The following is a 25,162-nucleotide window of genomic DNA, read 5'->3' as shown; positions in this document are numbered from 1 at the left end:
TCGGTGGTTCTGGGGTGGGGCATGGGATCCTGCATTTCTAGCAAGTCCCCAGGTGATCCCGATACATCCAAGGACCAAATTTTGAGTAGTGAGGGACTACAGGATGTGAATCAGGTACATATACAGTAAGATCCCCTGATGTCTTACTTTTACATCTTTCCCCTTTGCTATCTGGGGATGATGAACCTAAGCTCCATCCCTGAGCCTTTTCACATCACTTTATGTGGGATCATAAACAGGGCCTACTGTGGGACTTCTCTTATTCCTCCCCTTCTACCTGCCTTACTGTATTCCTTCCTGGGTGTAAATGGTATCACTGTTCCTCAATCCAAGGGTCCGGAAGGGAACTTACCCCCTTCTCAGTTCATACTGACCCACTATGGTCCCCATTCTTTGTAACCCAGAACTGGTTGATCCTCACGTTTTCCCATGATGTTTTCTGAGACCATGACATCTTGAAGTATCTAAGGGCAAACCTGGAAAGTTCCCGTCTGGCCAGATGGAGTTATGGTGTCTGTGGGAAGCAGAGGGTGCAAAGCTCTTAAGGAACTTGGAAACACGAGGGATGCTTGTCTCCTTCAGGTAGAAGAGATGACCTCTCCATTCCTAGGTGGGGGCGGAGAGGCTGGTCCCTAGAGCCATAATTTAGCAAACTCCAAGAAGGCTATGTGAAGTGCTCTTCTAGTAGAACATTAGGGTTAATCACTCTGTTAAGCCTTTTCATTTTCTAAATTCCTGACTTCTTAGCCCTGTGTTATCATGGATGGGAGGAGTCCCTCCTCAGACGAGACTTGCTCATTTGTTCCTCCAGTGACACAATTTTAGGTCTTGTTACTGTGCCAGAATCTACTTCCCAACTGCTGCTGCCCTGTAGGGACATGTAGGATGTGGCTTCAGCCCTGCTCATTGCTTACTGTCTTTTTTCCATTTTTGGTCCACTTGATGCTTACCTTGTTTTTGAGTCCATTTATTTCCTTTTGGTTTCTCTCTCTTTTTAAATCTACTGTTGCTATATGCAACGAGGAGAATTTTCTATGTCATCTGAGAGGAAGCCTGAGGGTCTGAAAGTGGGCTTCCTATACTGCTGTTTTAAAGCAGATGAATAAATGGTCAGGGTACTTAAAAATCAGCCCTGGGCTTAAGAAAGACTTGGGAGTGGCCTCCCTGATCGCTTTTACTGCAATATGCCATCCACTTACATCGAATGCCAGAACAGGAAGCAACCTCGGGGAAACCTCTGCTCTGCTTCAGAGTTGTTGAGGACCCTGTACTTTACCTACTGCCTTTAAAAAAAAAAATGAGGTTCCAGGGGAGAAGCCTCTGTCAGCATGAGGAATCATTATGCTTCTCTTAGGGGACAAGAACACTGAATTCTGTTTCCCTTTCTCTACTGATCTTAGGATACTCACAGTCAAACTGGTGACCCGCGTATCCAAGAGCACCAGGCCGCCTTTCTAGTGCTCCTCTGTCTTCAACTTGTTTCCTGTCCTTACTTTAAGAGTCCAGAAATACACTTATTATTGCACTGTATGAATTTATGTCATTTATCTTAGAGTCCTTTTTGCACGAAGGCCGAGTATAACCTAATAAAACCAGCCTCACCGCATCTTCCCACTTGGACCGGGCAGCCGTTGTGTGTATCAGGACACACACTTTGGCTCCTGGTACGGTGCTGGTTGGTTAATGTCGGCTGCTGACGTTATAAACATGTACACAGCCCCTTCCTCATTCCGCCTCCCACCCCTCAAGCAAAGGAGGCCAGACTCTGGCTTAAGCGGGCTACCGGGCTTACCCCCCAGGTCCCCAACCTACCTCACCGCCCGCCTTCTCCCTGCATCACGTTACCTCCACCCTCCACCCTGAGTGGCCTCCCCGGGTCCCCTCCCACTCACCTCCCCGGGTACGGCCTCCCTTCTCCCTCCATCACCTCCCTTCCCCACACCCCTCCCTGCAGTCCAGGCCTCCCATCTCCCTCCATACAAACGCCCCCCTCCCCCGCCACCCCGCGGCCTTCTCCAGCCGGCGCGGCCTCTCCCCGGCGGCGCGGCCTCTTCCGGCCGGCGGGAGGGCGGGGCCGAGCGCTCGGGCGGGCCGGCCGGTGGTGCGAGCGTCCCGGGCTCGCGCTCCGCCGCCGGCCGGCCGGCCATGCTCATCACGCTGTGCTACCTGTACCTGTGGGCGCGCTGGGGGCGCGGGCCCGCCGCGCTAGTGCGCACCACGGTGCAGCAGCTGCGGGCCTCGCGCTGCTCCTTCACCTTCTGCCGCGCGACAGCGCAGCCCCGGGGCGCCCGCGTGTGCCTGAGCTGCGGCGGCCGCGTCTTCTGCGTCGGCGAGAGCCAGGTGGGCGGGCGAGCGCGGGCGCCGGGGGGCGCGGAAAGCGGGGCCGCGCGGGGCGGGGGGCGCGGGGGCGGGGCCGGGCGGGGGCGCGGCCTCGGGGTCTGCCCGGAGCCGGAAGCGCCCCGGGGACCCCGCGCTCCGCCCTGGGCTGTGCAGCCCCGGGGCACCCTCTGCGCCGCCGGGAGGTCGCGAGCGTGGGGTCTGGGGAGCAGCAGGCTCCGGGGCTCCACTGCACGCGATGCCCATGGGAGCCCGGATAATGGGACCAGAGACCGAAACTGTGACAGGCGATCTGGTCTCCTCTCCACGGGGTGCCAGCGCGAGCGTATGGACGCCTGGCTCTTGGCGGTGCAAAGTAGGCTTGTGCCTGTGTGCCTGTGCGGAGTCGATTAGCACCTGAGCAGTGCCCACCTAGAGTCTCTTTCCTGACATCCTCTCCCGCCTACCCTGTGGGCTGGAGTTTGGTTGAACCTGATTTCAGAGAAAGACAGCAAATCCTCAGCTTTCTGTCAGGTGTTCCCGAGGTGACAAAAACTGCCCTTGTACCCCGCTCCTGTCAGCTGCGTCATTTACCAATCGGACACCTCTGAATCTTTTTGGTTTCGGTTTGCACACAATCTTTTCTTTTGGCCCAATACTTAGCCTGGTGGCTATAAGGCTATAAGTTCAGCCGCCTCTGTCACCCATAGTGTGACCTGGGGCTGCCGTTTAATCTCTGCAAAACCTCAGCTCTCTTTCTGTGAATGGGAACAATAGTTCTTCCCACTCAGCTATTGGAAATGGGCTTCACAGTGCAGTTCTGTGCAAATTTCCATTGACTTCACCCACGTTGTCGTTAACATTTAAAAGTGTTTTGCTTTTGATGGGTTTCTTGTCCTTTCCTCTTCCTTCTGGAAAGTTGGATCACTCGTAGCATTAAAATGAGATTTTCTCCATCCTTGTTGGTATACTATATAATACAGAATATGAGTAAGTTCTAAGAGAGTGCATATGTAATATTGTCTAGGTGTTCATTCATTACATACAATGGACTCCTGAGGGAAGGAGGGCTTAATTCTTTTAAGGAACCCTGATTGAGAAAGATAATAAAATGAGGAAAAATTGAGGGGTGGATTTTTCTATAGTAGTGGTTTCCAAACTGGATTCATTTACTTAAAAAATAACCTCTAGGGACTTCCCTGGTGGCGCAGTGGTTAAGAATCTGCCTGCCAATGCAGGGAACACGGGTTCAATCCCTGATCAGGGAAGATCCCACATGCTGCGGAGCAACTAAGCCCATGCACCACAACTACTGAGCCTGCGCTCTAGAGCCCGCAAACCACAACTACCAAAGTCCCCACCCTGATGAGAAGCCCGCACAGCGCCAGGAAGAGTAGCCCCCCGCTGGCTGCAACCAGAGAAAGCCCGCGCGCGCGCAACGAAGACCCAACGCAGCCAATCAATCAATCAATCAATCAATCAATTTATTTTTAAAAAAGAAACACCTCTAAGAGGTTTAGATTAGAGTAGAAATAATGAACATCCAAAAAATAATGAGATGCAAATGTCTTTAATTCTCTTGGGAGACAGTTTTACTTTTGCACATCTCCATGACTTTATTGGGCTTCTGTTAACTTTGATAACTGTAACTAATGCTCTTCAGCCCTTGCTGACTGCTCCAGCAGGGTGTAGGGACACCTGGGCCAAACCAGCTTTGGGCTTTCGGGGTTTTTGTAACTTGCTGTCCTCCTTAGAGCTTTGCCCAGAAATCACTGTCTCACAGAGATGTCCCTGAGTTTCCAGACTACATGTGACCAGCCAGCTCTGTATCCTCATAGACTTTAAATTGTACTTCATATTTCCAGTTTTTTTTTTTATTGTGACATTTTTTTTTCATTTTTTAAATTGAAGTATAGTTGATTTACAATGTTGTGTTAATTTCTGCTGTACAGCAGAGTGGTTCAGTTATACATATATATATACATTCTTTTTTATATTCTTTTCCATTATGTCCGGTTTTTATCCTTTTCTCCCTAGGAACTGGGTCTGTTTAGCTAAGCAACTTGACCTGTAATAGTTACTCAATATTTCAACAAATGATGAAGTAGTGGTTGTTGAGTTTAAGCTCTGATGTTCGAGGCCTACAATTGGAAAGTTTGACTATTTGTGATTAGCTACTGTTATTTAAGATTGTAGATATCGTGGGGCTGGTGATTTGGTTCAGTACATACCTATTGTCAGTCTACCTGGGCTGAAGTAACTTTACAGAACTGAATCTTATGCCTTTGCTGTCTCCATATTTTATATAGTTAAAATCATATGCATAAGTACTGAAAGTGTATGTTTATATAATTGAAGGTCCCCCAAGAACTGGGGGTTTATACAAACCGGAAATTTTAAGCTTTTTGTTTAATATACACATTTTCTATGAGTAAAGTGGACAATCTGTTTTTTGTTTTTAACTATTATATTGATAATTATGTTTACCCATAGGAGGAGTTTTTTTCTCCCTCATTTTCATTCATTAATTGGTTCAACAGATATTTATTAAGCTTCTGCTTTGTGCCAGGTTACTAGGCCTGGTGAAAATACTTTCTGATCTTCCCAGCAAGGGCAGATTTGAACTGATAAACAACTATGGAGCTTGACCCAAATGCCTTTTTTTTTGCGGGGGCGGGGTGATGATAAGGCATCCCCCACAGGCAGCCTTAGATTTCAGCTTTTTCTGCTATGCATGTGCCTTGGTTTTAGTGTAGATTAATGTACAGTCCTTTTAGAGAAATTTCAGGAGAAGAGCAGAGACTAATGGACACATCCAATCTGCTAACCAACCTTTTTTTTTTTTTTTTTTTTTTTTTTAGTCAAGTGAAGCAGTGGGAGTGGAGAAGGAACAAAGAAATCTGTAACTGGCTGTGATCAATTAATTGTAAACACCACTGCACGCGGACCAGCCTTTTTTTTTAATTTTTAAAAAAAAATTAATTTATTTTTGGTTGCGTTGGGTCTTTGTTGCTGCGCGAGGGCTTTCTCTAGTTGTGGTGAGCGGGGGCTACTCTCAGTTGCTGTGCGCAGGCTTCTCATTGTGGTGGCTTCTCTTGTCGCGGAGCACGGGTTATAGGTGCACGGGCTTCAGTAGTTGTGGCACACGGGCTCAGTAGTTGTGGCTCGTGGGCTCTAGAGCGCAGGCTCAGTAGTTGCAGCGCACAGGCGTAGTTGCCCCGCGGCATGTGGGATCTTCCTGGACCAGGGCTCGAACCCGTGTCTCCTGCATTGGCAGGCGGATTCTTAACCATTGCGCCACCAGGGAAGCCCCTGCTAACCACTCTTGATGCTGTAATGGCTGGAGGAAAAGGAGGAATAGCTCTTCGGGCATCTGTCAGTAACAGGCTTCTGCTGACCATCATGCACTTCTGAGCTGCCTCATCTTTTTCTTTCTTTTTGGCCATGCTGAGCAGCATGTGGGATCTTAGTTCCCCGACCAGGGATCAAACCCGTGCCCCTTGCAGTGGAAGCACGGAGTCTTAACCACTGGACCGCCAGGGAAGTCCCTGAGCTGCCTCATCTTTAAATGTGTTTCCAGGTTGTAATTTGGAAGGTTCCTACATGCTCTCAGCAGTAAGGAATGGTGGGAATAAGTTTCAGAATTAATTGCTTGATAAGAAATATCTAGAGATGTTAAAACTGTCATGAGACATTGAGGGATGTTGCAGCTGTTTAAATAGTCACAGTTCAACAAAAAAATGCAGGGTTAATGTGGTCTATAGGAGAGCAGCCAATGACCTTATTCAGATGCCACCTGGAATTGCAGAGGCGGGGTTGTCCTGGATGTTGATATAAATGGCAGTCGTGGTTTGAAGTCATGTTGAATCCTTCCTTTTTGTGTTTCTTTCCCTCTATCCAGTCCATTGACGACTTGAACAAATGGGCCCTGTTTCTGGTTTCTCCTTTTATACTTGAAGCAGAACACATAGCATTTGTGACAGAGAGCATTTGGGTGCAAGGTGAGACTTTACAGAGACCATCGTCCTCTTCGGAAACTGTGAGTACCGTGTTTTTCATTTGTGTACCATAATCAAAACTAATTTGGTTTTCTTATGAGTGCTCTTTCCTGGCCTTTGTGATTGATTCCCTTTCTTTTCTGATATTTTGGGTTAAATAAAAATATATTAGTAGGGAATTCCCAGTGGTTAGGATTCGGCACTCTCACTCTCTCACTGCTGGGCCCAGGGTTACTCCCTGGTCAGGGAACTAAGATCCTGCAGGCTGTGTAGCACGGCTGGGGGGGGGGGAACATATATATATGTATGTATATATGTGTGTATATATATATATATATATATATATATATATATGTAAAATTACTTTCACCTGTTTCTTTTTACGTTTTTAATGTGGCTGCTAGATTTAAACCTACCTGTGTTTTGGGACTTCCCTGGCGGTACATGTGGTTAAGACCCTGTGCCTCCACTCCACACCGCAGGGATCACGGGTTTGATCCCTGGTTGGTGAACTAAGATCCTGCATGCAATGCGGTGCAGCCAAAAAAAAAAGAAAAAAGCTACCTGTGTTTTAAGTTGTTTTGTGGCTTGAGGTATGTTATTGCGCAGCGCTGCTCAAGTCTCACCCCAGGTCATAGGGTCCCGCCCCACAACTTACTGCTTCCAAAATCAGATGATTTATATTGCTGCATACTTCCTGGAGATTTCACCCCAAGTATTCTGAAAGCACTTCAAACTCAGCGATGTGTCCCACACTGGTTGTTTATATTCCTCTGCTGGAAAAAAAAGAAAATCTCAGGTGAACACCCCAAACTGTGCTTCCTTTCACCCCCTCCTGTGTCCTACCTGCCATTCGGTTGGTTACGAGTTCTACTAATTCCACTCCCCAGGTGTCTCTGCTTTACTCCTTCACTTCCATCCCCCCTCATTTCATTCTCTTCTTCATTCTCTTTCTGTTGAAACTGTGAAGATGTCACCCCATCTTGGGTGCCTTCAGTGTGGCTTCCTCTGGATGGCCAGTTGTCTTTCTAGACACACATCCAGTGGGGATGTGCTCTGGCATAAGCTCTCCATGGATGCCTTCTGACCAAAGCCAGCACCTCTCAGGTTCATGGAAATCTGACCCTAACCCCCCTTGTGTGCTGCTTCTGCTTGGGTGTCTGTGATGAGTCCTTTCTGCCTTCACTGACCCACCGTATGTTCCCCACCTGCCACGTGGATAGTCCGGGAGGGGTTTTGCTGATGACAGAAAGCCATAGTCACTGGACCTCCATCTCACAAACACTGTCTTTAAGACATTGTACTGGGGACTTCCCTGGTAGTCCATTGGTAAAGAATCCGCCTTAGAATGCAGGGGACGAGGGTTCGATCCCTGGTCAGGGAACTGAGATCCCACATGCCGCGGGGCAACTGAGCCCGCGTGCCACAACTACGGAGCTCGCCCGCCTCAGCTGGAGCCCAGGCACCACAGCTACAGAGCCCACGCGCCCTGGAGCCTGCACGACACAACTAGAAATAGAAAACCTGCTCGCCACAACTAGAGAAGCCTGTGCGCCTCAGCGAAGATCCTGAGTACCAAAACTAAGACCTGACACAGCCAAAAATAAATTAAATAAATAAATAAATATTAAAAAAAGAAAAGACACTGGATTTGGATGAACAAAAAGGAAGAGAGGAACAAGACTGGAAATAATTGACTACAACTCAAGGTGGATGGAAATGAGAGTTAGGAGATAGGTGAAGTAAAGGAGAGCAGGAAACTCTCCTTTGTTTGGGGCTCGGGAGGGGGCATAGGATTTGGCAGGTGGCCTGAGAGTAGCCTAGTATGCTACGACATTATGTTTTCTCCTGCAGGTTCCTACTGTTTTATTAAGCCTTATATATACTTATGATAATAATGATAAAATTTATTGAGCCCCTGCTGGGCATTTATATGTATTACCTGTAATGCTTATAATTCTACAAGATATTATTGTAATTTTTTTTTTTTTTTTTGGCTGTGGTGTGTGGCATGTGGGATCTTAGTTCCCCAACCAGGGATCGAACCCGCACCCCCTTCAGTGGAATCGTGGAGTCTTAACCACTGGACCGCCAGGAAAGTCCATTATTGTCATTTTTAAAGATAAGAAAACTGAAGTTATCAGATTAAAGGTTGAAGTTTTCTCTTTTTTTAAAAATTTATTTATTTATTTATTTGGGCTGTGTTGGGTCTTTGTTTCTGTGCGAGGGCTTTCTCCAGTTGCGGCGAGCGGGGGCCACTCTTCATCGCGGTGTGCGGGCCTCTCACTGTTGTGGCCTCTCCCGTTGTGGAGCACAGGCTCCAGACGCGCAGGCTCAGTAGTTGTGGCTCACGGGCTTAGTAGCTCCGCGGCATGTGGGATCTTCCCAGACCAGTGCTCGAACCCGTGTCCCCTGCAATGGCAGGCAGATTCTTAACCACTGTGCCACCAGGGAAGTCCCTGGGCTTCAGATCTTAAAAAGGAGTTGATTTCACAGGTCTCTGTCTTCTTGGTCTGCTGTTACCATTCAGGTTGATTGTTTGATGGGATTTTGCAGCTTGGGGGCTCTTATGACTCTATGTATTTTTCACCTAACTCTAAAGTCATTTGAATTTGACAGGATCCTAAGATATTTAACAGCAAATACATTATGGAGGAAAGACTTTTGAACTTGTTGAGACCTTACATTCTTTCCCATTTTTAGGATTGTACAATACCATGCTTACACATGCGATACCGTTCTTACAGATGTCAGAAAATGACATCTTTTGAAACTTTGGATATCTCAGATGGCTTGCATCTGTGGTTTTTCTACAGACCCCCAACAGCAAATAAATGAATCTCAGGAATTCAGTTTTAAAAATGTAGCATTCACATATTCATATTTTCACTTAGTCATTCTTTCACTAACAGATATTTATTGCACAGTAGACTGTGTTCTAATTATTTTGTTAGGTGCCATAATAGATACCAGTGGGTCGTGGCAGATTCAGCTCAATTTTCAGTATCTTCTGTGCTTATATTAGCAGTCCTGTTCCGTAAGATTCCCTGACCCAAAGAACTTACACAGTTCTCTTATTGCAGAAAATTCACTCATGTTCCTATTATTCTATCAAGGCCTTCATTCATTCCTCCATCCAAGGTTTACTGAGTGCCTATTATGTGCCAGATTGTGTGCTAGGGCTGGAGGTATGTCATATGGAGATGAAAGATGCATTTAGAGATGACAGTCACAGTCATCTTAAGGAGCTCACAGTGTCAGGGAGAAGACAGCTAAGGAAAGGAACAATTAAAGTTCATTGTGAAAAGTGCTCTGGGAAAGCAAGTATGGGGGTGATGGTGAATCTATCCAGATGGGGTGGCGTCAGGAAGGATGTTCCAGGGGCGGGAAGTAATATCTGAGTTTTTAAGGAAAAAACAGGAATTACATGAAGAAGGAGGACAAGGCTTCCAGTCAGAACAGCAGATGCAGAGGCACACAGCATTTGCACCTGGAGAACTGCACACAGTTCAGTACAATTGGAGTCTAATTAACATGAGTTGGGGGATTGGCTCAGGAGAAGGCCAGAGGGGAAAGATGGGGCTGGAGTGTTACGTGGGAAATTACCTTGATGCAGTGATAGCTTTCCAGAACATTACCAGGCAGGTTATCCAGCAGTCACAGAATAGAGAGGCTCACAGAAAAAGTTAAGATGCTCAAACTGCACCGTTTATTAAATCGATTCAAAATGTACAGCAAGAAACAGACAGTGCTGGGGTCCGTTAACACTTAGATGGGGTGGCCGAGGGATGGAAGGACTGCACCCCTGAATCCTGAGCTAGGCAGTGTTCACACATCCTGCCTCTCTCTGCTGCATCTGCCTTCCCCGCCGAGGGTGTGGTTACAAGGACCAGAGTTGAGGTTAAACGGGACTCGGGATGCCTGTGGCCGGCACACACTTGCTCTGTTGGAGAGATTTGGGACATGTATGCCTGGAAGAGCTGTGGCTTACTAGTGACCTGCTGAGAAGCTGTGCATTTTACCTGTATTTCTAGGCAGAATATACATGGGACCCTAATGGGTGGCTGATTTAGGGATGACATAACTGTCAATCGGGAGGTGGCATGATTTGTGTCTTACTAATATTTAAGATTTGCTTGGTCCATCCATGACTTTCTGCTTAGGAGGAATACTGTCTTTTGTTCTGTCCCTTTTATCTATGTTCAACACACATATGTTCCTTTTGTCTCCCCTATCTTTAGCATGTCTTAAAAGTTACTGACTTAATATATCTATGATCTTCATGCTGTTTGTTGTTGTTGTTTTCTATGTAGCAAAATTGAATGCTCTTTAATAGCATGGCAAATACACAGGATACACAGATTGTAAAAGTTTTCTTTGCACTAATTAGGAATTTGGACTTTATCCTATGGACAGTAGGCTAAAATTTTTTTCTTTTCTTTTTTAAAAAAATTCTTCTTCTTCTTTTTTGGTTTTCTTTTCCTTTTTTTTTATTGTTTTTTTTAGCAGAATTAGCAGATTTGTACATTAGAAAGATCACAATTGTGGCACATTGGAGACTGGATCGGAGGGAGGCAAATCTGGAACAGATTGTACTCCATGTGGGAACAGAGACGAGCCTCGCAGAGTATTGGTAATAGGAAGGGGAGATGGGGACAGATGTAGGAGCTTTTTATGAGATGATGAGGGATTTTTGGGTGGATGGTGGGTCATTCCTGGAGACAGGGAATATGTCAGGAGGGGCTGATGGAGGGACCCCTGTAAAGAATGCAGTTTTGCACATTGTTTTAGTCAGCTTTGCTGAAATAACAGATGACCTCAGAATTTCAGTGGCTTCTAACAAGAAATCTTTGTTTTTGCTCATGTCACACATAGGCTGAGCAGGTTTGCTGCTGCTGTTTCAAGCTGTGACTGCTCTAGGCTCTGCTCCACACATCTTTCCCTTGCAGGGACCAGACCAAAAGAGCATGTCCATCTCACACAGAGTGGAGGAGTGAGAGAGCTGGCCGAAACTCAGTGTAGTAGATTTAAGATGGCCGCAAATTCCTTTCTCTTATTGAGAGGTGGAGTCTTATACCCCTCTCTTGAATCTAGGCTGACCTTAGTGATTTGTTTATCTAATAGGATGTGGTAGAAGAGACATTCTGGGGCCTCCAAGGCTAGATCATAAGAAACCTTGCAGCTTCCGCCTGGGTTCTTGGAACCCAGCTCCCAAGCTGTGAGGAAGCTCAAGCTGCCCTGTGGCAAGGTTCCCATGAAGAAGAACTGAGGCCCTCAGTGGACAGTCCTAGTTGAGTTCCCAGCTGGCAGGCGGCTCCAGCTTGCCAGCTGTATGGGGAAGCCACCTTGGAAGTGGATCGTCCAGGCCCAGTTGAGCCAGCCTAGCTGATGCCATGTGGAGCAGAGTTGAGCCGTCCTTGTTAAGCTCTGCCCAAATTGAGATTTGTGAGCAAAATAAATGATGAGTGTAAGCCACTAAATTTTGGGGTGGTTTGTTACCAGCAGTGGATAACCAGAACACTTGGGATGTCTGTTAAAACTTCTCCTCTTCCTCGGGTTACCAATATCAGTGGGGCAGGGATATAAAGTGAACAGTTGGGGACGCTAGTGCAGTACACTGTAGACATTGGGTCTCAGGTGCTTATGGAGCATTTAAAGAACACACATGATAGGGACTTCCCTGGCAGTCCAGTGGTTAAGACTCTGCACTTCCACTGCAGGGGGCATGGGTTCGATCCCTGGTCTGGGAACTAAGACCCTGTGAGCTGCGTGGCCAAAAAGAAAAAAGTTAAAAAAAAAAAAAAAGAAGAAGAACACACATAATAGAAAAAGGTTATGACAACAAGAGTATTTCTATTATTTTCTGATTAGCTCTCATTTATTCAGAAAATTAGAACATCTAGACCACCCTTTTTCTTGAGTTTCTGGTCAGTTACGGTTTTGCAGAACCACCTTAAGTCTCACCTGGGTCACTTTATTATTTCAGCTCTTGCTTGCTGTGGACTTGTCATATCCCTTACACTGTCACTTGATTTTCCAACACCCTTCTCTTAAGAGCAACATGGGGCATAGTATCTTTTTAAATAATAGAGTGAAAATGAATTTTGTAGTACTCCTGTATCCTTTCTGTTTTCAAACCCAAAAGGCATTGAGAATAACTGAAAGTAAGAAATAACCTCTTCCCCTTACTCCCCTCGTTTCAGATTCTTCACATCTCTGTGTGTTTAGCCCTCCTTCATTCAATTCATTACTAGATGTTTAAAAACGTAGCATGTAATTACATTGATTTGTAAGAGGAGAAACAAGAGCCAGAAAATTAGCAGTGTCAACGCTATGACATTGATCTTATTCAGGGTAACTGATTGTAACTTGTATTTATCTGGGTTCTCTTGAGAAACAATAGGGTGTGTGTGTGTGTGTGTGTGTGTGTGTGCACGCATGCGTGCATTATACATACATACATATACATATATGTGTACATATGTAGGGAGAGAGAGGGAGGAAGTGGCGGGGGAGAGAAACAGAAAGAAAGAGATTATTTTAAGGAATTGGCTCACGTGATTGTGGTGTCAAATCTGCAGGGCAGGCTGGAGGCTGGAAACTCAGGGGAGACAGATGTTGCAGCTTGAGTCTGAAGGCAGTCTAGAGGCAGAATTCCCTCTTCGCCTGGGAACCTCAGTCTTTTTCTTGTAAGGCCTTCGACTGATTAGACAAGGCTCATCCATATTATAGAGGATAATCTACTCAAAGCTGACTCATTTTAAATGTGAACCACATCTAAAAAATATCTTCACAGTCACCTCTGGACTGATGTTTGGCCAAATATCCAGGTACCGTGGCCTAGCTGAGTTGGCACATAGACTAACCATCACCTAACTGGTTGCTGAGATTCCCATTGCCCGATTAGCTGCAGAACTTCAGCTCCGCACCTGCTGCAGGCAGTCTTGGGCAGGGCAATTTGTTGCCAAAGAGAGTTTAACCTCGTGCCATTGGTTCCTGGATCCCCTTCCTGGTGCACGTGTGTGTTGAGTTGAGTGGAGTGGACACATAGTGTAGTCACTGCAGCCTCAAGTCACAAGCTTGGGTCATGGAAGGGCTTTCTGCAGGCTGCACAGGAGAGGAGGACATCCCCTTGTTTAGGGCTGACCAGGGCTTCCTTGCCTTTGATCTTGGGGAGCAAGCCTTTTGCTTGACTTCCCCTTTCTTCCCCTGTCCCTTTGTCTCCAGCTGGAAGTGCATATGGGAAGTGGCCTGTTTGCTTTAGCCACCGGGTGGATGGCAGACCCCCTGGATGAGTCTCGGGGACACTGCGGCTTTGCTTTGATTGGGGCCGCAGCGCTGCTTGGAGGAGTTTGCATGGTCTGTGGCTCACGGACCACGTTCCTGGAAAAAGGAAATGCACTGAGGTGAGGAAACAGCCGGGCTAGTTGAGAAACTTGATCAAGGACGTGTGTGTGTGTGTTGTTCTCTGGCTGTTTCCTGTCCTTCCCCCTCGCTTTACCTCCTGCGTCTCTCCTGGGTGTGAGGATTTCATCGTTGGCTCCTTTTACAGGAAGTGCTTACTTTGAGGCACAGCTCCACGCCAGCGCCCGCTGCAGCAGGGTGCTACGTCAACGTCTGAACAACTAAATTCTGGGCTGTATCTCCACCGGCTGAGTATATTTGTCCTTATTCTCTGCCAGCGATAGCGCTGAGAACAAAGATGCTTTTAGCCTCATGCAGGAGGTTGCATTGCTCCTTTTCATGTTTCCCATTCACCCTCATCTGAAAAGTCAGCTCTTGCCAAGGCGATACTTTATCCTCTCATCCTCCTGAGCTGACATCCTTCCTGCTTTCTCAAAGCTGGGAATCAACTAAATATTTGTCTGAATTGTAGACTTCAACTCTTCACCCTGGATCAAAGATGTCCTGTTTGAAATGCAGAGTCCTACTGAAGCATTGGTCAGGCTGGCCCGTCCAGGTGAATTCTGCTCACTCTGGCTGGATGTCTGGGAGGAGGTGGGAGAAGTAGGTGGTAAAAGGGAGGGAAAGCTACACGCTGAGCTAAAAACTCTGAGGTTTCTCTTTCTCCAAATAAGCTAGACTGATGAGTGCGTGTCGACCTTTTGACCATAAAGGCTTGCATTTATTATTTTTCCCTCGAAGACAGTGTTTCTCAACTTTAAAAATTATTGTTTGCCTAAGGAGAAAAGTTAAATTCAGTTTGAATTCTCTTTAAGGAGAGAAATGAAATACTAAGGCATAACGATTCTGTGGGGTAGTGTTGAACCTTGGAGGACTCCAGACTCTTTTCTTTTTCTTTTTAAAATTGAGATACAATTCACATACCATGAATTTCATCCTTTTAAAGTGTATAATTACAATTCAGCAGTTGTGCAGTCATCACCACCATCTAATTCTGGAACATTTTTATCACCCCCTCCAAAAAAATGTGTACCTATTAGCAGTCACTACCCAGTGGTCCTGTCCCTGGGAGCCACTAATCTACTTTCCAACTCTATAGATTTGTCTGATTTGAATATTTCATATAAATAGAATCATATAATATGTGACCTTTGGTTATTGGCTTCCTAGACTTAGCATAATGTATTCAAGATTCATCTACATTGTAACATGTATTAGTACTTCATTCCCTTTTCTGGCTGAATAATATCCCATTGTATGGATATATACATTTTATTTATCCGTTTATCTGTTGATGGACATTTGGGGTATCTACTCTTTGGCTATTATGAATAATGCTGCTATGAACACTTGTGTACATGTTTTGTGTGTAGATGTATATTTTTAGTTCCCTTAGGTATATACCTAGGTGTGGAATTTCTGGGTCATTTGGAAACTCTGTTTAACTTTTTGAGGAACTGATGAACTCTTTTCCAAGGAGGGTGCACCCTTTTACATTTCTACCAGCCGTGTCTTAGGGTTCTGATTTCTCAACATCCTCAATATTTGTTATTGTCCTTTTTTTTTTTTTTTTTTTGGCCGCATCTCATGGCATGTGGGATATGAGTTCCCTGAAAGGGACTGAACCCGATTGGCAGTGAAAGCGTGGAGTCCTAACCACTGGACCATCAGGGAATTCCCTAGTGTCCATCTTTTTGATTTTAGCCATCCTAGTAGAGGATGAAGTATCTCATTGTAGTTTTTTTTTTTTAATTTATTTTTGGCTGCGTTGGGTCTTTGTTGCTGCACGTGGGCTTTCTCTAGTTGCGGCGAGCGGGGGCTACTCTTCGTTGCGGTGCACGGGCTTCTCATTGCGGTGGCTTCTCTTGTTGTGGAGCTTGGGCTCTAGGCACGCGGGCTTCAGTAGTTGGGGCACACGGGCTCAGTAGTTGTGGCCTGCGGGCTCTAGAGTGCAGGCTCAGTAATTGTGGCACACGGGCTTAATTGCTCCATGGCATGTGAGATCTTCCCGGACCAGGCCTTAAACTCGTGTCGCCTGCATTGGCAGGCGGATTCTTAACCATTGCGCCACCAGGGAAGTCCATTTCATTGTAGTTTTGATTTGCATTTCTCTAACGATGAATGGTGTTGAGCATCTTTTCAAGTGCTATTGCCACTTGTATATTTTCTTTGGGGAAATGTCTAGTCAGATCCTTTGCCCATTTTTAAATTGGGTATTTGTCTTTTTATTGTTGAGTTGTGGGAATTCTTTATATATTGTGGATACAAATCTCTTATCAGATACATGATTTGCAAATATTTTCTCCCATTTTGTGGGTTGTCTTTTCACTTTCTTGAAAGTGTTCTTTGAAGCACAAAATTTTTTTTTTTTATAAATTTAATTTATTTATTTTTGGCTGTGTTGGGTCTTTGTTGCTGTGCATGGGCTTTGTCTAGTTGTGGCGAGCGGGGGCTACTCTTCGTTGCAGTGCAGTCTTCTCATTGTGGTGGCTTCTCTTATTGCGGAGCACGGGCTCTAGGCACATGGACTTCAGTAGTTGTGGCTCTCGGGCTCTAGAGTGTAGGCTCAGTAGTTGTGGCACACGGGCTTAGTTGCTCTGTGGCATGTGGGATCTTCCCGGACCAGGGCTCTAACCCGTGTCCCCTGCATTGGCAGGAGGATTCTTAACCACTGAGCCACCAGGGAAGTCCCACTCAAAAATTTTGATGAAGTCCAATTTATTTATTTTTTTCTTTCGTTGCTTGTACTTTTGGTGTCTTACTGAGAAACCAGTGCCTGATCCAAGGTCATGACGATTTACATCTATGTTTTCTTCGAAGAGTTTTGTAGTTCTAGCTCTTATATTGAGGATTTGATCCTCAAATCCTGTTTTCACAGGTTTGACTTGTTTCTTGATAAAGTTATTAAGACATTAGAGAAAGGTATACTTAATACAAATGAATGGAATAAACAACTAAATGAGATTTAATAATTGGCATTTGGTTTTAAATATTTAACTTGTTCCTATAAACCTTGTCAATAAAAATAATAAATCACCAAAAAAAATAATTAATTTTTAATTAATTAATTAATAATTAATCAGTTAATTTTGTACCTGGTAATACATGGTATGAGATAGGGGTACATATTCATTCTTTTGCATGTGGATACCTGGTTGTACCAGCACATTTGTTGAAAAGATGATTATTTCCCTTTGAGTTGTCTTGGGAACCTTGTCCAAAATCAATCGTCTACAAATGTATATGTTTATTTCTATACTCTCAGTTCTATTCCATTGATCTATATGTTTATCTTGATGCCAGTTGTACCCTGACTTTATTTATTTATTTATTTATTTATGGACCCTGACTTTTAAATCCCAGGTTTCCTGGATAAGCAAGTACCCTCAGGGCTAATGTTCCTTGGCTTGTGGGAATTCCCCTTACCTCTGTAGGTTCAGGATTTACCCTGGCATTTGGCCCGGAAGTTCTTTATTATCTAGTCAATTCTCCAGTGCTTTTAAAATGATGTTTTCTTTATTTATCCAGCATTTACTTATTTATTTATTTATTGCTGAGTCGGGTCTTAGTTGTGACACTTGGGCTCTGTAGTTGTGGCACAGACTCAGTAGTTGCAGCACAAGGGTTTAGTTGCCCCATGACATGTGGGATCTTAGTTGCCCGACCAGAGATTGAATCTGCGTCCCCTGCATTGGAAGGCAGATTCTTAACCCCACTGGACCACCAGGGAAGTCCATATCCAGCATTTCAAAATTGTTTTCAGCAAGAGTTAGTTCTAAAAACCTAACCTAACAATATAAAAAATGGAATTCAAAAGTATATATCTCTGATCATGAAATTTGGGGCAGGACATCCCTGAGAAGATTTTGGGAAGTAGGGAAATTATTCATGGCATCTTGGAAAAGGACCACTATATTCAATATTGCTTTTTAAAGCCAGATTCTAATAATAGCAGCTTCCATTAATTGAACGCTTTTTCTGTCCCAAGCTTTCTACTGGGGGCATTACATAAACTCCTTAATTTCATTAACATAACAAACCTATACAATGATGGGTACTGTCATTATTCCTGTTTTATGAAATGAAGAAGCTGAGACTTGAGAGGTTCTGAGACGATTAGCAGAGTTTGACCCAGCCAGACCCAGATCTAGGGCTCCAGAGCCAGGCTCCCAACCCCAAGGGGCTCCCCTTCTTGTCCCAGTCTCAAATTTTTTCATAAACACTGGAAGACTTAAAGCAGGGGCCCCCAACCCCTGGGCCACGGACTGGTACTGGTCCATTGCCTGTTAGGAACCAGGCCACACAGCAGGAGGTGAGTGGTGGATGGGTGAGTGAAGCTTCATCTGTATTTATAGCTGCTCCCCGCCGCTCGCATTACTGCCTGAGCTCCGCCTCCTGTCAGCATTATGGTGAGTTGTGTAATTATCTCATTATATATTACAGTGTAATAATAATAGAAATAAAGTGCACAATAAATGTAACGTGCTTCAGTCATCCCGAAACCATCCCCCCTACCCCGGTCCGTGGAAAAATTGTCTTCCACGAAACTGGTCCCTGGTGCCAAAAAGTTTGGGGACCGCTGGCTTAAAGGACTGAGCTTTGTCTACTCTCATTTTCCCTGTCCCCCTTGTGGTGGAAATGTGAACTGCGATAGGCCGGAGCTCTGGAGGCGGTTGCTGTCACATTCAGGAATCAGTGGGAAGCATGTTTAAACATCTGATTCCTGGGCTGCAACTCCAGAGTCTGAAGCACCAGACAGAGAGTAGTGCCCAGAAACATGAAGTTTTTATCTGCTCCCGGGGAGTTCTGTTGTCGTGGGTCTTGGACCCCACTTTGAGAAAAGCTGATCTAAGGGTGAATGAATATCTATGAATCATTGGATATTGCGGGCTTGTTCTATCCTATTTCCTGTTAGTGAAGGGCAAGTTTATGTCTTTCCAGTATGTAGGGAATGGCCCTTTCCCCTTTTAGTCCCTTGAAAAGCAGTTAAGACTTCAATTACTTTTAAATGAGAGAGTTACATCTAGTGCTTTGTAAGCCCTGTTAAGTAGAAATGAGAATGCTTGAACCAGGACATCTTTGATGTTAAAATGTACTATCCAGTAATTCATTGTTTGACTGTAATATAGTGGTGGGAGCGGGAAAAGTAAAGTATCTGGTTATTTTAGAGAAGAAAAATCTCATCCTGTCTTTCTTCCTCCTCCCTCACCCACTTCTCAGATTGTGAAGTGGTCGGATTGTTGTTTGCCGTTAGCTTGCAGACCTGGGGATCCTTATCAGTTAATCGCCAAAGCAACTGTGGATGACTTCAGCAAGCTGGGAGTGGCGTTCCTTGAAGATAGACTCCAGGTGGCTAATGGACTGATACCCCAAAAGATCGTTTGTAAGTCATCTTCGGAAATGTTTTCATCATAGCAGGATGCCATTAGTTATGAGCTTAAGGACTGTTGTTTGGTATGACTTAAGGGCAATGCTTATTTGCAGCTTAATTCAGCCAGCAGTTTGGATAGAACCATAATAGTATAACATTCATACATGTGTCAGTTTTTTTTTTTGAGGTGCTTATCCCTGGCTATATCATTAGTGCTTTTCAAATTCTTAAACAAGGATTTCCCATAATTGCGTTGTTCATGAAATGGCATGCAAATTTAGAACCCATATAATATTTATTTCACACATTCTAATACAGTATAACTGGTTTCTAGACCATAGTTCAACTGAATGGAAGGCATAGCCAGTGTTACTATGAAGTTCTAAATCTAACAGTTTTTTTTACTTAAAACATATATACTACATCATTTTGGGACACATCTTTTTTCAGGAAACACGCAAAATGTTCTTCCTTAATTAGGCTTAAAAGTAGGCTTTCCATGTCCATGTAAGTCTTTTTTATGTATATGTATACACATATATATTTTTAAATTAATTAATTAATTAATCAATTAATTTCACTCCTGGTGGTGTTGGGTCTTCGTTGCTGCGCACGGGCTTTCTCCAGTTGCGGAGAGCGGGGGCCACTCCCCACTGCGGTGCGCGGGCCCCTCACTGCGGTGGTCCCCCCACCATTGCGGAGCATGGGGTTCAGGTGCGTGGGCCCCAGCGGTTGTGGCACGCAGGCTCAGTAGTTGTGGCGCACGGGCTTAGTTGCTCCGCGGCATGTGGGATCCTCCTGGACCAGGGCTCGAACCCGTGTCCCCTGCACTGACAGGCGGACTCCCAACCACTGCGCCCCCAGGGAAGCCGATGTACACATATACTTTTAAAATTTTATTTTACTGAAGTATAATTGACTTACAAGAAAGTCTTCATTTGTATCTTGAGCCAATGAGTGTCACCAGCTCTGGAAATTTGTGAAAATCACTTCATTTCCCCATTGGCCATGTGCATGTGCCTAATACCATGCCAGACATTTAGCAAGTGCTCAGTAAATGTTTTTTGAATAGTGACTGTAAACTTATATTCCAGACCTGGGTCAAGATACTGGCAAGATCCTTCTCCCCGGTTGATCCAATGAAGCGTCCTGAGAGTGGCTTTTTCCTGGGGCGTGCGTGGATAGACTCTAGCTATGTGCCTTGTTTTTGAGTTTCATTATCATATAGGAGATTGATAGCCACGAAATTGAATCTATAAGCAAGTGGACAAAATCACCTCTCCGAATCTCACTTTCTTCACCAGTCAATAATGGGGTCTGAGGTTTTCCGACCTGTATGGGAAAGGTGTGGACACGTGCGATTTTACTCGGGAATGTCAGGGGCACCCTCCTAGCAGGTGGGAGCAGTTACGTGGTTCCCAAGGACGCCTCAGAGTTGGGGCGGGGGGGAATGAGGGCTGCCCTGGAATGTAGGTCGTGCAGCGCAGAGAGCGCCCTGAGGTTCTGAGCCGAGCTGCATGACAAACTGGAGGGTTGATGGATTGTCTTTTCTGTTCTCTTTAGCTGTGCACTTGCAGGACTCCGCTCTGAAGGAACTTAAGGATCAGGCCTCAGACACGCCAGCCCAGCTCCGAGAGCCCCAGCCTGAATCTTCTGTTGAGAGCAAGCCTGAGCTGGGGGCTATGGAGCACGTTGGCAGAGAGGACCGCCAGGCTCTGGGTTCCGCAGCCACGCAGGGGCAAGGCGGTGCCCTTGGGGGCGAGCCTGCCGGGGAGAGCAACAGAGGCGTGGGCTCTGTCGAGCACTGTCACCTCCATCTTTCTAGCTGCCACGAGTGTTTGGAGCTTGAGAACAGCACCATCGAGTCCGTCAAGTTTGCCTCTGCAGAGAACATTCCAGATCTTCCCTACGACTACAGCAGTGGTTTGGAGGGTATCGCGTATGACCTCTGCCCCAAGAGAGAACCGAGGAGGGTCAACCTCATGGGAAAGGCACCCAACATCCTTCTCTACGTGGGGTCCGACTCCCAGGACGCCCTGGGCCGGCTCCAGCAGGTCCGGTCGGCTCTGGCCGACTGCGTGGACACCAGCTGTTACACTCTGTACCACCTGCCGCTGGAAAGTGCTCTCAGGGACCCGTGGCCGGACAACTGCCTGTTGGTGGTCATTGCTGCGAGGGAGTCCGTCCCTGAGGACCTGTCCCGGAGGTTCATGGCCTATCTTTCTCAGGGAGGGAAGGTACTGGGCCTATCGTCGCCCTTCACGCTTGCTGGCTTCCAGGTGACCAGGAAGGCCCCGCTGCAGGACACAGTGCAGAGCTTGGTTTTCTGCAAGGCGGACTGGAGCCGGGTGAGGCTCAGCGTCCTGATCAGCGGCTGCGTTTACGAGGGGGGCCCCGGGGAGCCGCTCGGCCTGGGCAAGCTCCAGGGCCACCTGGAGAACGAGGACGAGGACAGGCTGATTGTGCAAGTGCCTTTCGGAACGTGCGGAGGAGAAGCTGTTCTTTGCCAGGTACGCAGGCCGGCATCCGAGTCAGGATCTTTGGGTCTCTTTGCTTGGATATTCTCTCGAAGGCTGTACTTGGAAAGGTTGGAGAGTCTGTGTGCTGGGGGGGTGCTTCTGACTTCTGGCTGGGAATTTTTGCTGATAGTGAGTAGCAGGCTTTCCTGTGAATATCCTGTTTCACCAAAAGACTTGTGATGGAGGAACTAATTAATACATAATTAGTATTATGGCTAATTAAAGATTGCTGGTTAACCAAGAATTAGCCAAAACTCATTTCTTGTCTTGATCTATACACTGGTAATACTCTTTCTAAAATCCATCAGTCCCCACTCTCTTGCCTCAAAGCACACTTTAGTTAATATAATCGAACTGTTATTTAATGAAGGGAATTGAGTGCCTTGGGGTGGTAATTCCAAACAGCAGTAACTATCACATTAAAATATTGTCAGGGGTTTGTGTGAAATGCTCACCAACTGCTGGGATAGTGAGTGTTGAAAACACCTTCAGATCCTCAATTCCTTTATGATTTGTCAGTCTTAAAATCTAAGTGCTGAGAACAGTTTCAAATAAGAGAATATTGAAGTGATTTAGATTTATAGCAAATTAATACATAGGTAAGAAAAAATGGAAACAGAGATAAAAGGAAAATTTTACTTCCCTTCCCATGCTAAGGGGGCTCCTTTGGTTCATCTGCTGGTTCCCCCCCCAACCTCACATTCTTTTTCTTTTGAGCTTTTCGTTTGTTTGTTTAAGCAAATGGTAGCAGGATAGGCTACTTCAGAATTCCTGATCATTTACTGCAAATCTTTTAATGCCTTTGGGCAAAAATGTGTTTTTCCTTTTTGAATATTTACTTATTTAGCTGCTCTGGGTCTTAGTTGTGGCATGCGGGATCTAGTTCCCTGACCAGGGATTGAACCTGGGCCCCCTGAATTGGGAGTGCGGAGTCTTAACCACTGGACCACCAGGGAAGTCCCTGGGCAAAAGTTTTTGTTAGAGTTTAGATGAACACTCATCCTTAAGCATTTGATGATCTAATGATTGTTTATTTTTTGGCTGCACTGCGCGGCATGTGGGAACTTAGTTCCCTGGCCAGGGATCAAACCTGCACCCCCTGCAATGGAAGTGCGGAGTCTCAACCACTGGACCGCCAGGGAAGTCCCTGATGATCTGATGAGAAGACTAAGTAGATGTGGATATTTTGCCCAGAATGGTTCCCAGGATGAGTGTAACAGATTTTGTTTTATTATAGGGATCTTTTTATTGAGTTAGTGAATTGTTTCCTTTTTTTTTTTTTTTTTTTTTTGGTATGGTTTCATTTCATATGCTGTGCGTCTCTCCAGCCCTCCTAGAAATTAAGTCTCTTGGGTTTTCTGACCAAACATTCTTTAAGGGGGCATGAACATGTTCGCAGATGAACATGTACAATGCAAGCAGGTTTCATGTGGGCTGCAAACCACATGAATTAGTTTTTGGAGGCCTAATAAAGTTCCTCTTATCTTTTTGTCTGCAAATATGGTAACCATAGTAACTCAGAAAATCCACTTAAAACCCTGACTTCCTAGAGCCGCATTTCAGCTTTCAGCAGTGAACTTTACCACCGCTGTGCACAGACTTGTACTAGAAAATTGACTCGGCACCGTTGAGATCCATTTCTCTGAGTTACATAGCAAATCTGCTTGCTGCACCGTTTAAATTGACCCCGTTACTGTCATAAAATTTGATACGCATGCATTGCCCTAGGATGAAAGGCAATATGATGCAGCTTCAGAAATCAGATGCAGGGGATTAGAATGTCATTTTTGATTTTAAATGACTTCCAGTCTCTGTGTGACAGGGTCACTGTTTTCTTCTCAGGCCTGTGTCACTACCATACCTTGCTGCCGAGATCAACCAATAAATATTAGCACAGGCTGGTTAGTTTCCTCTTTCCCTGTTCAATTTCATAGTCTTCATTTTTTTAATAAATGGGGCAATGATGTAACCCAGTAAGAGGAGGACTTCAAGGACAAACCACAGCTGCTCAGTAGGTGGTGGTCTCACAGCCAGGGAGCTGACACTGAGACCTTAGGCAAGGCATTCATCGTCGTACAGAAAAAGGAAATTTTGATGGACTGTTCTGCTGATCAGATTTGCAGGGAAAGTTTAAGGCTGTGGGTTAATGCTGACATTCGATTTATCAAATGGACCAGGAGTTTGGCATGAAGGTTGTGCAAATAGAGCCTGTGAAATGGATTTGAAATATTTTGTGTTCTTATTTAGCTTAGCACATAGCAGAAGTGGTTCTGCTTTTTTTTTTTTTTTTTTTTGGTTCTGCTTTTATAGCAGAGTTTCTCAACCATGGCACTGCTGAGATTTCGGACCGGTTCCTTCTTTGTTGTAGGGGGTAGATAGATGCCAGTAGCACCCCCCGTCCCGACTGTGACTGGAGACATTTTCAGTTATGGCTTTGGGTCTTCTCTAAATAAATGCCTTAATTTTAGACGAAGCCAAGTTACAGAAATGGGCCCATCACTATGGTAACAGCATCACAGCCAGAGGACCAGGAGGGTGGCTGTGGCACGCACATGCGCTGGTGGCCGTTTTGCCAGACGGTTTGAGGTGCAGAGCCAGACGGCCTGTCTTCTCGCTGCTGTTGTAGAAGCACCTAACCTTGAAACCGACAGTCGCACTTCGCCCACAATGTCGACAGCTGTGCTTTCTCTCACCTCCTGGAATCCGGAGGCCTGCTCGCAGGGGGAGCTCTCCTTTTCGTCCTCGGCATCTCTCGCTTGTGACAGGGACTTCTGTAGCACCCCACCCTGGGTGTACTCGCTCAGCCCAGGGAGTACATTGGCCATTAACCACACTCACCCCCCTCCTTGGGCCCAGGTGGGGACAGAACTTGGTTCGTTTGATTTCTGCCACCTGTAAGAGGTAACCTCCGGACAGTCACATGCTCAGGTGAATTAAACGTGACCCGTTGCCATGCTGATCATCCGTCCCAGCACTGGCTTTGACCCTTGGAGATGAGAGTCACACATTTTGGGTAAGAATGCACGGTAGAAGGAGACACAGTAGGATTCATATACCTTAAAGGAGTTCGCTTTTCTGCCTCCTTCCTTTTCTAGGGCTGTTTAGAGGACAGAGTCCCCTGCTGCTCATGGCCAACGGGCTCAGCTGTGGGTGAGGCAGGCAGCCCTCAGCTGGCCCGCTGGAATGTGGGGACTCTGCCTGCCGGACAGTCCTCTGCAAACTTTTCAGATTGGCTTCAACTTTCAACAATTGGATTGTTTTAGACAGTATATCTGGGCAGTATTTTTGTTTTGGTTAAGGCTTGAGTGGGAATTGAGAGATTTTAAGTTGCCTGAAGGCTGGCACTATACTTTTTTTAAAAAATTAATTAATTAATTTTTGGCTGCATTAGATCTTTGTTGCTGCGCACGGGCTTTTCTTTAGCTGTGTTGAGCAGGGGCTACTCTTCATTGTGGTGCGCGGGCTTCTCATTGTGGTGGCTTCTTTTGTTGTGGAGCACGGTCTCTAGGTGCGCGGGCTTCAGTAGTTGTGGCTCGTGGGCTCTAGAGCGCAGG

The 25,162-nt window shown here is 45.7% G+C and overlaps 1 protein-coding gene across 2 annotated transcripts in view; it reads left to right on the top strand.

Moving 5' to 3' along the window:
* The first annotated feature begins 2,011 nt into the window (after positions 1 to 2,011).
* The window catches only part of HLCS (holocarboxylase synthetase), a 194,808-nt gene continuing 171,657 nt past the window's right edge, over positions 2,012 to 25,162 (top strand). The window contains exons 1-4 of one of the 2 annotated variants that reach the window (XM_036850594.1): positions 2,012 to 2,340; positions 6,218 to 6,355; positions 18,939 to 19,101; positions 20,653 to 21,599. In XM_036850594.1, coding sequence (XP_036706489.1) covers positions 2,146 to 2,340; positions 6,218 to 6,355; positions 18,939 to 19,101; positions 20,653 to 21,599 — 1,443 coding nt within the window. In that variant the 5' untranslated portion in view covers positions 2,012 to 2,145. The remainder of the gene's footprint in view (positions 2,341 to 6,217; positions 6,356 to 18,938; positions 19,102 to 20,652; positions 21,600 to 25,162) is intronic. The other variant, XM_036850593.1, reaches the window with a different exon arrangement.

Source organism: Balaenoptera musculus, chromosome 4 (genome assembly GCF_009873245.2).
Source record: "Balaenoptera musculus isolate JJ_BM4_2016_0621 chromosome 4, mBalMus1.pri.v3, whole genome shotgun sequence".
Lineage (NCBI taxonomy): Eukaryota > Metazoa > Chordata > Mammalia > Artiodactyla > Balaenopteridae > Balaenoptera > Balaenoptera musculus.
Note: the sequence above shows the minus strand (reverse complement) of the source record. Positions and strands in the feature narration are given on the sequence as shown.